The 14,019-nt window shown below is 36.3% G+C and overlaps 1 protein-coding gene across 1 annotated transcript in view; it reads left to right on the forward strand.

Moving 5' to 3' along the window:
* LOC119521315 (zinc finger protein 432-like) overlaps positions 1–5,045 on the forward strand; it is a 74,719-nt gene extending 69,674 nt beyond the window's left edge. The window contains 3 exon segments of the mRNA XM_037819436.1: positions 3,288–4,137; positions 4,139–4,241; positions 4,244–5,045. Of these exon segments, the coding sequence (XP_037675364.1) occupies positions 3,288–4,137; positions 4,139–4,241; positions 4,244–4,350 (1,060 nt within the window). The 3' untranslated portion in view covers positions 4,351–5,045.
* The last annotated feature ends 8,974 nt before the right edge of the window (positions 5,046–14,019 follow it).

Below are 14,019 nucleotides of genomic sequence, written 5' to 3' on the forward strand. Positions count from 1 at the left end.
GTTACTACAAAACTTGTGTTCAAATAACATGCACTTTAATTCTTATAGTTTCTTTGCATCAGAAATACAGGTATGGCTTAGGTGGTTGCTTTGCTTCATAGTCTGTCATGAGATTGCAATTAAGACAATAGCCAGAGTGGGGTCTGATCCCAAGGCTCAGCTGGGGAAGGATGTATTTCCAAACTCAGTTACATAGTTGTTGGCAGTATTCATTCCCAGAAGTGCTGTTTGACTGAGGTCTTTAGTTCCTAGCTGTGTCTTCATTGAAGGCTACCCTCAGTTCCTTGTCACATGGTACTCCCTAACATGCCAATTTATCCCTCCAAAGTCAGCAAAGGTCAGATTCTGCCAGCAAGATAGAAGTCATGTTATATGTCACCTGCTCATAAAAGTGACATCCCATCACCTTAATGTTCTTTTGTTGAGAGACAACCCACTAGGCCAGCCCATGCTCAAGACTAGAAGATTCTACAGGGGCAGGAATACCTGGAGGCCTGGATCTTGGGACCATCTTAGAGACTGCCTGCCACAGTACTTATATCCAGTAATAAATTATTTTTGAGGGTGGAGTAAGGTAGGAATCTAACTTTACTATTTTTCCTCATGGATAGCCGTCTCATATGAAATAATTGAGTACTGGATAAACTCACCAGGCATGATGACTTTCACCCTCTACCAAGTCTATTTTATTGTCTATTCAGCACCCTCTGTAATAAAATAGGAATAATCCCATCAATATTTCCTTGAATTTTAGCTACCTATGCTTCACACACTGCGGAGCCCTTCAGAGGCTATCTAAAGCAGGAGAGTGGCAGTTCAGTTCAGTTCATAAGCAGTTCCTGAATGTCACTATTTAGGGCAGTAGGCATCTGCTATCCATGACTTTCAATCTCAAATGGCCTTCGGGTCTGGCCTTTTATGGAAGGAAAAACAGGATTTTAAAGATATTGTTCCATCTTTTTCTGACTTCCATTGTTCCTGTAGAGAAGTCAGCTTAAGCAAATTTTGTCATCACTCATTTGCTAGTAATCTGTATTTTCTCTGTGGTTGCTTTTATAATTTTCCCATTCATCTTGTGTTCTATGGCTTTAGTTCCATGTATCTTTAAGTGTCCCTCTTTGGGATTTCTTAGGTATCTGAGTCTGATTGTGATCTTCAATTATTTCTCCAAAATTCTCAGATCTGAGGTCTTTGGATATTGTGTCTCTGTTTTTGTTGTTTTTTTTTTGTTGTTGTTGTTTTTCCAAAAACCAAGTTGGCATACATTACACCACTTACTATCCTTCATTTTATTAACCTCCTCTTTACATTTTCCTTCTTTGTGTCTCTGTGCCACATTTCCAGCAATTTCCTTAGATATATATTCCAGTTCACTAATTACCTGTTCAATGTATCTAATATGTTGTTGCTCTGTTAATATTTGTTGAAATAAATGTTTAGTTACTGGAATTTTTTTAACCCAAATCCACCTTATCAATTTTAGTGGTCTTTGGTGCTTTAGTCATATCTTGTATAGTTTCTTGTATTCCTTTAAATTTATTAAGAACATTTAATATCTTATAATTTCAGGATATAGAGTCTGTTCATGGTTGATTTGGTATTTGTTGTAAAGTCTGGTCATAATGTAGGAATGATGTCATTAGCATATGTTTAGTATTTGGCAGATAGGTTATATATATATATATGGCTAGAGTGTTGCTTCTACCAAAGTATATTTTTAAAAGGCATATAGATATAAGGTATGTGCTAAAAATATCAGATAGCAGAACAACTTCCTTCACATTTCTTCCATGCCAGTGAAAGGAATTTACGTACTATTAAATAGGACCATGTCATTACAGGAATTGCTGACTTTGGAAGATGTGGCTGTGGAGTTCACATGGGAGGAGTGGCAACTTCTGGTCCCTGCCCAGAAGGACCTGTACCGGGACGTGATGTTGGAGAACTATAACAACTTGGTATCAATGGGTAAAGAGAGTTCCCCTATACCACCCACAGGGTCCCTAGTCACTGGCCTTTCCTTTCGCAGTTGTTGAAAGCTTTGCAGTCACGGTGGTGTTGTGAAGTGTTAGATTTTAAGTCCCTGCTCTGGTCCCAAATAAGAATTATAATCTATCCTCTCCTGAAATAAAAGCTTATATTTTGCATATGAGAAATTGTTTTGTCCCTAAAATGTAACATTCTCTCATCTTGACATATGCTACACCAATTCAGTGTGTCTAAGTCTTTTATCATTTCCCATGAACAGGGTATCAAGCTAGCAAACCAAATGCTTTCTCCATGTTGGAACAAGGAGAACCATGGATAATAAAAGATAAAATCCACAGTAGAACCTTTCCAGGTGAGTGAGTGAGAACTGGCAATGGGAACAGCCATGTAAGTCATAGTCTAGTCCTTTTGAGATTGCATCACAGCTGTAAAGATGTGTGAGGATACCTAAACAGCTCTCCCCATATGAGAACTCATTCTTTGTAGGTGTTTAGGGGAAAATATACCCCCTGTCTCCTTGGCTCTGATCCTTATTTATTTCATATTAGATCTTGATTTCCTTTCCTAATTTTCTTTTATACTGGAATTATATAGTCAGCAATAGAGAGTAGCCCACACCAAGTCATGTTTTAGGCACTTTTGTATCATACCATTTTCACAGAAGAATTCATTGTTCTCTTCTTTCTAGAAATCAGAACAGTTGACGGTCATCTACAAGAGCATTCACCAAGCCAAAGATTTCTGAAGAGAGTGGAACAATGCCGTGAATGGAATTCATTTGGAAATATGGTGCATCTGAGCAAAACATATTTTCCCCTAAAGCAAAATTATATGTTTGACTTACATACAAAAACTTTGAAAAAAAATTTAAGTTTAGTCAATCAGAACAGAAGATACGAAATAAAGAACCCTGCTGAGGTTAATGGAAATAGGAAAACCTTTCGGCACAGTAAGCATGAACAATTTCATACTGAAATTAAATTCCCTGAGAGTGCAAAACACATCAGCACTAAGTTCCAAGTCTTTAAACATCAGACGACATACAAAATAGAGAGGCCTCACACATGTGTAGAATGTGGAAGAGCCTTCATCAAGAACTCTCTGCTCATTTCTCATCAGAGTATTCATATAGGAGAGAAACCCTATCGTTGTGGTCAATGTGGGAAATCCTCTAGGAATTTCACACTCGCTAAACAACAGAAATCTTATATGGGAGAGAACCCCGATGTTTCCAATGAATATGGAAAAGTCTCCAGTGTGAAGAGCAGTCTCAGTGTACAGCAGCAAACCCACATGGAAGAGAAATCCTATATATGCGGTGAATGTGGAAAAGGCTTTACAATGAAGCGCTATCTGATAGCACATCAGCGAACTCATCGTGGAGAGAAACCCTATGTGTGCAGTGAATGTGGAAAAGGCTTCACTGTGAAGAGCAATCTCATTGTACATCAGCGAACTCATACAGGAGAAAAACCCTATATATGCAGTGAATGTGGGAAAGGCTTCACCATGAAGCGTTATCTTGTTGTACATCAACGAACTCATACTGGAGAGAAACCCTATATCTGCAATGAATGTGGAAAAGGCTTCACTGTGAAGAGCAATCTCATTGTACATCAGCGATCTCATACGGGTGAAAAATCTTATGTATGTAGTGAATGTGGAAAAGGCTTCACTGTGAAGCGGACTCTTATTATACATCAGCGAACTCATACAGGAGAGAAATCCTATATATGCAGTGAATGTGGAAAAGGCTTTACCACAAAGCGTACTCTCGTTATACATCAGCGAACTCATACTGGAGAGAAGCCCTATGAATGCAATGATTGTGGTAAAGCCTTCAGCCAGAAGATATGCCTCATACAACATGAGAGATGTCATACAGGAAAAACTCCCTTTGTGTGTACTGAGTGCGGAAAGTCCTATTCGCACAAATATGGTCTCATTACCCATCAGAGAATTCACACAGGAGAGAAACCCTATAAGTGCAGTGAATGTGGGAAGGCCTTCACCACAAAGTCTGTACTTAATGTACATCAAAGAACCCATACAGGAGAGAGACCATATGGATGCAGTGATTGTGAGAAAGCTTTCTCCCACTTGTCAAACCTTGTTAAACATAAGAGAATGCACACAAGAGAAACATATAGATTCAGCCAAGGTGGAAGTTCCTTTAACAGAGAGTCACAGCCTATTACGTATAATTGATACCATGCAGAAGAAAAACCCCATGAATATGGTGACTGTGGAAATGTCTCTGTAGCAACTCAGACTTCATTAAACATAAATGGGTTTCCAGCAGATTGGAATGTACTCACTATAGGACTGCCAGTTGTCAGATGTACACCCTCAGAAAAATAAAAGAATTTGCCCAGGAGAAAGACCTTTTGAATGCAGTTGAATGTGGTAGTGCCTTTAGTGATCATTACCTCACATTTTCTATCAACAAAAATATATAGGAAAAAGCTCTGATAATGTTCAATGTGAAGAATTTGTTAAGCAAATATTCCAAGTCCATTATTTGTCTAAAAAGTGTATATGGAGACAAATCCTGTAAATGCAGACACTAGCAAAGCCTGCTAGGGGAAGATAGGCTTTATTATCAGTGATCATCACAGATCAGTACTGAGCTCATAGTTGATAGAAATAGAAGGTATGTGGGAAAGGCTTTACCTCGAAATAAGATTTCAGTGAGTGTCAGAGTTCACGCTGGAGAAAAAACTTTGAGACAACAATGAATATGGGAGAATTTCAGTGATAAATTCTGCCTGATGATTTGTCAGGAAATCATATGAAAATAAAACCATGATCATCCTAAGTATGGAACACTGTTAGCAAAATATCAGAAAATTAATGAAGGAATTAAGTCCTATGAAAATGATGAATGTTTGTGTTTTTTTGTTACAAGTCTAACCTCATCATGCATCAGAAAATACTCCTGATGTTCACGCTTGGACTTGGTACTTTGAATTTTATTCCTAGTTGCCTTGTCAGTGGTTGTATGATTAAAAAAAAAAAAAATCTCTCTTCAGCACTGATTTTTATTTATGCATAAAGCCAGAGTGTTCTATGACTGTCCCATATTATATGATTAGCTCTTACATTTCTTTGACTCTGACTTTTGAAAATATTAAATTTAGCCTACTGAAGTACCTAACAAGGACACTAAATATTTTAAATTCATATTTGAAAGTGCTAAACTAAATCCATAAAATATGACCAAATAGTTTACAAAGGTTTCAAAGTTATTTTTATGAAAACAATTAATTTGAAATAATTTTAAGCTCACAAGAAATTTCAAAATAGAAACTTTTCTAATGTATCTTATCCAAATTCTCCCAGTGAAAACATCATAGATAACTACATTTCATTATCAAAACCAGAAAAATAACTGGTAAAATACTATTAACTCCTAACCTGATATGGATTTCACTAGTTTTTACATGATTTTTTTTTAGTGTGTAATTGCAAGTTATATGTATCAATTTATGTAACCTACACTAGAATCCGAATGTAGAACTATTTAATCAACATGAAGTTACTCATGCTACCTTTTTTATGCTCCGACTCTCCAAACCTAACCCTGGCAATCATCTACCTTTTCTCCTTCAGTATAATTTGGTCATTACAAGAATTTTGTAAAAATGGCATTAGGCGGTATGGAAGCTCTTTGAGTTGGTATTTTTGTCACTCAACAAATGGCTGTAAAGATTCTTCTAAGTTAAATAGTTGTTTTATATTACTGACTAGTAATATATGCCAGTTGATCTATTCACCTGTGAGGGAGATTTAGGTTGTTTCCAGGTTTTCACTGTTATAAATAAAAATGCTATGAAACTTGTGGACAGGGTTCTGTGTGAACATAAATTTTTTTCTTTGAGATAAATATTCAGGTGTATGATTGCTGGGCCATGTGGTAAGTCTGTGTTTAACTTTATAAGAAATTAACTGTTTCCCAGACTGGCCCTACTATTTTACATTCCCTTCAACAATTTATGAGAGATCCAGTTGTTTTACATCCTCTCCAGCACTTGGTATTATCAGTATATATTTTTTCAGCAATTCTGTCAGGCATATATATGAGAGACTCAGTTGCTTCATCCTTACCAGCATTTGGTATTGTCGTCATATTTTATATAAGCCATTGTATTATGTGAGTTGTGTTATATGATCAGGACCTTAATTTGCATTTCTCTAATGGCTAATGATGGACACCATATTCTGCTTGTTTACAATACACATATCCTCTTTGTTCTATTGTCAGTTAAAATCTTGTCCACTTTCTAGTTGGGTTGTTTGTTCTCTTGCTGTGTAGTTTAATAGCAATCCTTTTATATTCTGGATGCAAATCCTTGCTGGATATGTGATATGCAAATATTTTCTCTTGGTCTATAGCTTGTCTTTCACTATCTTAGCAGAGTCTTTCTCAGAAGAAAAGTTTTAATCTTCATGAAGTAACATTTATCCCTTTTTTTTTTTTATAGATTGTGATTTTGGTGTCGAGTCTTAATTCTTCACCTACGTTAGAGCACGAAATGTTCTTCCAGGTTTTCTTAGAAAAATATTATAGTTTTGCCTTTTACATGCAATACCATCTTTGAGTTAATTTGTTATGTGTTTTGAGGTTAAGTCAAGGTTCATTTTCTTTGCCTATGAATGTACAGTTGTTCCAACATTGAGTTGCTTTTCCACCTTGGTACAAATCAGTTACCCATGCTTGTGTAGGTGTAGTTCTAGATTCTCTTCTATTAATTTATGTTTCTAATACTTTGCTAATACTACAATGTTTTGATTATTGTATCTATATAGTAAGGCTTAGAATTGGGTAATCATTCCTCCAACTTTATTTATTTCTCAAAATTGTTAGAGTTATTATAGTTCCTTTGCCTTTCCATATTAATTTTTACAATAAATTTGACTCTACAAAATCTGGGATTTTGATTGACATTGCATTAAATCTATAACGTCGGGTTGTGGAGATCTGACATCTTTACTGTATTCAGCTTTCCAATCCATAAACATGGTATGTCTCTCCATTTAATTAGTTCTTGGTTTCTTTCATCAGCATTATGTAGTTTGTAGCATACAGATCTACTACATTTTTTTTTGTGAATTTATACTGTAAGAATTAAGGCCAACATTTGGTTTATAGGGTACAGTCCCCACAAGAGACCGTCTTCATTGCTAACACCAACTGCAAGATCAAGAGGGTTCCCAAAGCCACCCTCATGTTTAATAATCTGATAGATTACCGACAGAACTCAATGAAAGCTGTTATACTCATGGTTATACTGTATTATGGGGAAACAAAATAGATTAAAATCAGCCATGGTAAGAGGGACATAGAGCAGAGTCCAGGAGAAATACCAAGTATGGAGCTTCCGTTTTTCCCCATGGAATCGGAATGCATTACTATCCAGGTAGTATTGTGTGACATTATGCCTTGAGGATTGCCCTCTGAGGTAGCTCACCAAAGCTTCAGTGCTCAGTATTTATTGGGGCTCTGTTATGCATGTATGATTGATGGTCCATGTGGTTGATCCCAGTCTCCAGGTTGACCGATACTGCATTACCCAAAGCCTAGGTTACGTTGTTGGTATTTCTGGCATGGCCAGGTCCTGCCCTAAATAGCATTGACTATCTAGTGTGACCCAAGTTCCCCAGGGAAAAAGACACAAGAGATTAACTTCCAGAGCTGACAACAAAGGCCATACCTCTTTGGGGCAAGGTTAGATTCTTTTCTACATAAATAATTAAATAATTTTTGTGGAGGTAGAGGGGAGAGTTATTGTGAATAGTGTGGCTTCTGTGTCAACCTTGGATTTAGTTATTTTCTAGAAGGACTCACAGAACTCAGGAAAGCTGTGACAAAAATAGTTTATTACAGTGAAAGGATAAAGACTAAAATCAAAAAAGGCAAAAGGTGCAGGGACGGTGTCCTGGAGAAACCATGTACAAGCTTACACTTGTCTTTTCCCAGTAGAGTTGTATAGACAGCACTTACCACTTCTCCCAGCAACTTTGAGTGACATGTACCAAGTGACAAACAAGAAAGTACACCTGAACCTTGGTGTTGAGGGTTTTCATTGGGGTTCAGTCATGAAGGCGTGGAGAACCCACATGACTAATTTTAGTTGAGTATTCAGCACTCTCTTAGTTTCCCCACTGCTAAAACAGATGCCATATTTTGGGGATAAGTCATGTCCCCCACAAAAGGCATGTTCAGGTCCCACACCCTGGTCCTGTAGGTGAGAACCCACTTAATAAATAGCACCTCTGAAGATCTTATTAGTTAAAGTGTGCTAAATTGCACGAGGGTGGGCCTTAATCCCATATGGCTGAAGTCCTTATAAGCAAAGGAAGTTGTACAGAAAGAGAAGCCATGGGGAGCAGCTGGAACCTAGAAATCAATAGAAACCAGAAGAGAAAGAAGACACTGTAAAGTACATTACCATGTGATGGAAAAGTCAAGGAACCCCAAAGACTGCCAGCCAGAAGGTACCAATCTGAGGAGAAAGCAAGCCTTCTAGCATGTGAAACCATGAGCCTATAAATTCCTGCTGTTAAGCCAACATGTTATATGATATTTGTTTTAACAGGTAAGAAATTAAAACATCATTCAATAGGTTGGCTTATACAACTTTGGCTCATGGATATGAGGCTAGGAAATGTCCAAAACTGAGGTATCAGTGAGGCAATGCTGCAATCAATAACACAGTGCCAAGACTGGTATTCTGGGACTGGCTGCTGGTGATCCTTGGGTCCTTGGCTTTTTTGTCATCTGCCAATGCATATGTTAATATCTTCTTTCTCTTCTCAGTTCCCTTGACTTCCAGCTTCTTTCCATGGCTTTCTCTATGTCTGAATTTTATTTCACTTATAAAGAATTCCGGTATCCCTAATTAAAGCCCAAACTGATTCAGTTGGTCACAATTTTAACTAAAAATATAACCTTCAAAATGTACTGTTTACAATGGGTTCACACCCACAAAGATGGATTAAAATTAAGAACATGCCTTTTTCTGGGGTACATAATTCGACCTACCTTGAGAGGTCTGGTACAGGGTGATACAGAGTGGCCCAAGACCCCTTAACTTTTACATCAGAAGCAAACTATCTGCCATGAGCAATGTTCAAGTCATATAGAGATACTCTTATCAGGAAGGATATTCTGTGGGATTTTTGAAAGATGTTCCAGGAACCAGTCAAGGGCCAGTCTTTTCTTTGAAATATGCAGGGTTTGAGCAACACAAGCCTGCTGAGTTAACTCTCTACTGCACACCTTTATCCTGCAAACTTGCTAAATTCACCTACTCATGGAGGATTTTTTTTTTCTTCACTTTAGATCGTTGGAATTTTCCATGTAGAAGTCATGTCTTCTAAGAATAGAGACAATTTAATTTGAGTATTTACAATCTATATTATTTTGTTCCTTACCTTGCTTTATGGGAATGGCTCATATTTCCAGTAGTGTGTTGAATAGGAGCTGTGAGATCAGATATCCTTGAATTGTTCCCAGTTTCAGAGGGGAAGTGTTCAGTATTTCACCCTTAAGTACAATTTATCTGTTGGCCTTTTGTAGATGCTCTCTCTATGATATTTAGGAATGTTCCTTCTTGATCTAATTTACTTTACCTTGATTGGATGTTGAATTTGTGTCAGCTGCTTGTTTTGCATCAATTGATACCATTATATGATTTTTCTTTTTTCCAGACAGTTTATATGGAAGATACTGCTTAGAATTGGTGTTCTTTCTTCATACTAAGTAGAATTCACCAGTGGGCCCATCTGTGCCTGGAGAATTATGTTCCAGATGGTTTTTAAGCACTATTTAAAAAAAAAAATTGTTACAGGACTATTCAAATTATCTCTTTTTGGTTGAGTTTTGTTAAGTCATTTTTGAAGAAATTGATCTAATTTAATTTTATTTAAGATGCCTAATTTATGGATGTAGATTTACTCACAGTATTCTTTCACTTTTTAATATCTTTGGGGTCATTAAACTCTCTTTGATTTCTATTATTGATAAACTCTATCTCTTTTTTTTCCATTCTTAATTTTGCTAGAGATTTTGCTCAGTTTTATTGGTCATTTCAAAGAAACAATTTTAGTTTGAATTTTTTATATATATTTTTTACCCATATCTTTATTACTTCTTTTCTTATACTTGATTTGGGTTTATTTTGCTCATTTGCCTAGTTTCATGAGGTGGAAGCTTTAGTTATTGATTTGAGACCTGTCTTCTTTTCTAATATCAGGGTTTCCTTCTAAGTACTGTTTTTGCTGCATTCTATGTGTTTCAATATGTTGTATTTCCATATTCATTAAGATGAATATATATTTTAAGTCCTTAAGATATCTTCTTTGATCCATAGATTATTTACATGTGATGCTTAATTTCCAATTATTTGTAGATTTTCCTATTATTGACTTCTAGTTTGATTCAGTATTTAAAGTATTTTTTAAAACTTTTTATTTTGAAACAATTTCAAACTTACAAGACAGTTGCATAAATAAACAAACCCCATTCCTAAAACTCCAACATACCCTCACCCCCAAAATATCCAATTTTAACTTTTTGCCACTTTTCCTGTATCATTGTCATCTGTCCATCTATCTATCTTTTTCTGAACCTTTGAGAGCAGGTTGGAAACATCATACTCCTTCAACACAATTCTTCCATGTGTATTTCCTATGAACAAGAATATCACTTATGTAATCAACTGCAGTTACCAAGTTCAAGAAATTTAGCAATATATAACTTATATTCTACATTCCAATTTTTTCCTATGTCCCAATAATGTCCTTTTGCATTTTTTTCTCCTCTATTCTTAGATTCTAGTATCATGTATTGCATTAAAATGACATTATCTCTTTAGTTATACTTTTCTGTGTTTTTTAATTGTGGAAACTTATATAAATCTTCCCATCCCAACCCTTCCCAAGCATATCATTCAATGGGATTGATCACATATGCAGTGTTGCAGTACCCTCACCACCATCCATTGCTATATCTTTCCCTTCACCCCACACAGAAAACCTATACTCAGTTTGCATCAACTTCCCATTGCTCCTGCCTCCCACCCCTGTAACCTGTACTCTACTTTCTGTCTCTATGAATTTGCATATTCTCTGATGTTTTCTTTGTGGGTTCCATGGAGCTCAAGTGTAACATCCGAAATCTGTAACGAACTCATTTGCTTTGATACTAACCTAACAACTTCAACAGCACACGTAAACTGTGTTCCCATACTCTTTCATCCCCCAGCTTTATGTTGTTATTGTCACAAAACATGTATTGATACATACTGTTTCTAAATGTATTGACTTAGCAATACATTTTTATGCATTTGCCTTCTAGATCCTGTAGGAAGTAAAAAGTGGAGTTACAAAAAAAATACAATAGTACTAGTATTTATATTTATCCATGTCATTATCTTTATTGGTAACCTTTGTTTCTTCATGTGGCTTCCATCAGTTGTATAGTGTCCTAGGTATTAGAACTCCCTTTAGTGTTTCTTGTAGGGTTGTTTTAGTGGTGATGAAATCCCACAGCTTTTGTTTATCTGGGAATTTCCTAAATCCTCCATTTTTCTGTATCCCAGTTTTCCTGGATGCAGAATTCTTGTTGGTAATTTTTTGTTTTCAGCACTTTAAATTTGTCTTGCCACCACCTTTTTGCCCCCATAGTTTACAATGAGAACACAGCCCTTAGTGAGACTTCCTTTTATGTGAAATGTTGCTTTTCTCTTGCAGCTTTCAGAATTCTCTATCTTTGGCATTCATCAGTTTGGTTATAACATGATATGATGTGAGTCTATTTGGGCTTACCTTGTTTGTAGTTTTTTTGAGCTTCTTGGATGTGGAAAGTCGTGTCTTTTGTTAAATGTCGAGGTGTTCAGCCATAATTTCTTTGGATATTCTCTCTGGCCCTTTCTTCTTCTGGGACTTGGAAAATGCTATATTGGTACAGTTGGTGGTCCACAGGTTCCTCAGGGTCTGGGCACTTTTCTGCATTCATTCCTCTTTCTGCTTCACAGAATGAATGAATTGAATCATCTTAACTTCGAATTCACTGATTCATTCTTCTGCCAGCTCCAATTTGCTGCTGAACCCCTCTAGGGAATTTTAAATTTCTGTTACCATGGTCTTCAGCTCTGTTTGGTTCCTTTTCATAATTTCCATCTCTCTATTGACATTCTCTTTCTGTTCATCTATCATTTTCCTTCAGTTCCTTGTTTTTATTTTCCTTTAGCTCTTTGAGCATATTTAAAGTCTTTGTCTGGAATGTTCCAGGTCTGATCCTCCTCATTGACAGTTTCTAATATTTTAATCTTCTCCTCTGCCTGGACCATCACTTCCCATTTCATTGTATGTTTTGTAATCTTTTGTTGAAACATGGACATTTTAATATTTTAGTGTGTTATTGCTGGAATTTAGACTCTGAAACATTTGTTCCTTAAGCTATTTGTATTCGGTTAATGTTATGACAGAGCTTGCCTTTAATGTCAGGAACTAAGAAAATAAAGAGAAGGAAAAATAAAATACCTTTCCCAGTCTTCGCAGATTGACCTGTGCGAGTGCTATCCTTCAGTCTTTATCCATACAACAAATTTTGAGAATAGCTTCAGGTCAAAGCATAGGGGCCTCCCTGATCCTTTCTGTCCATGCCTCTTATCTTGGACATGCATGTGTGGCCCTTGGAATTCCTCATTTACACAGATATGAATATCCCCTCTTCCCTAGGAAATAGTTTCCTTCTGCTTATATGCACTGCACTGCAAGTCCGTCCTATAGCCAGCAATCCCTTGCTGCAGGTAGCGTGACTTGACAGCTCCCCCATAGCTCTGTAGGAGAGCTCAGTGAGCTGCCTTCTACCCACAGAAGGTTCTGGTACAAGTCCATCAGGCCACCACCAGACAGACTGGTCCAGATAGATATACATGCTCCCAGTATGTGCATGAAGGTTATTCTGCTACTTCTGGCACCGGGATCAGGATTCACCTTGGGAACACAGACATGTTGAGTTTCATTTCCCTCTGTGATAAACTTTATGCACGATTTAAACATTGTATGAAGACATTGAAATGTGGTAACCGATTAGTGAATGTTGAGTCTTCCTTGCATTCCTGGATAATAAAATTTATCTCAGCACCTTAATTTTAATTATTTCTTATTTTTACATTGTCCTTCCAGATATATTTAGACATATGCAAGCAAAACATATAATGTATACACTTTTCCTTTAAAACCCATCTATATTGGCGTGTTATAAATGGTTTCCTATCACTTGCTTTTGTTCACTCAAAAATACAACTTGGATATGGTCCCATATAAATTTATAAAATTCTTTCTCATGAATTTTCATGGTTTCATTATAGTCCGTTACAAAATTGTTTCACAATTTATTTAATCACTTTCTTCCCTCTTGATAAACATTTACTTTAATTCCTCTTTTTCCTATTACAAACTGTCATGGGTAACATTACAATTATTCACATAAATTTTGCACATAGAGGAATTCTTACAAGTGTGATAGCAGAGTCAAAGTACGTGTGCTTATAAAATTGTTAATGTCAAATTTCCTCCATATAGATATTTACCAATTTGTACTCCCACAAGCAGTATATTAGTTCATGTGTCCCCCCACTTGCTGTCAATATAGTAGGCTCCAATGTTGCCAAATCCTTTCATTAGCCAAATTTATAGGGGTGAAAAATTATCTCTGTGTTTTACAATACTTTTACAGTATCTTGGGTCTGTATTCCTTTTTTTCCCTTAAATTTTTACAATTTAATGTTATAAAAATTATATAGGAGTAAATTGTAGCTGTCATCTTTACAAAGCTTTTAACTGATTTGGTATTCTAAACATGTTACCATTTATATGCATATTAATTCATGTTTTAAATTTAGGTATCATCTATAGATTCTCTCTCTTCTCCCTTTGTCTCTCACGTGCACACATACACACACACAGGTATTTCCCTTTTCCCCGTTTTAAACTATAATTATATGAGAGGTTTGGTTG

The sequence above is a fragment of the Choloepus didactylus genome, chromosome 27 (assembly GCF_015220235.1).
Source record: "Choloepus didactylus isolate mChoDid1 chromosome 27, mChoDid1.pri, whole genome shotgun sequence".
In the NCBI taxonomy this organism is placed as follows: domain Eukaryota; kingdom Metazoa; phylum Chordata; class Mammalia; order Pilosa; family Megalonychidae; genus Choloepus; species Choloepus didactylus.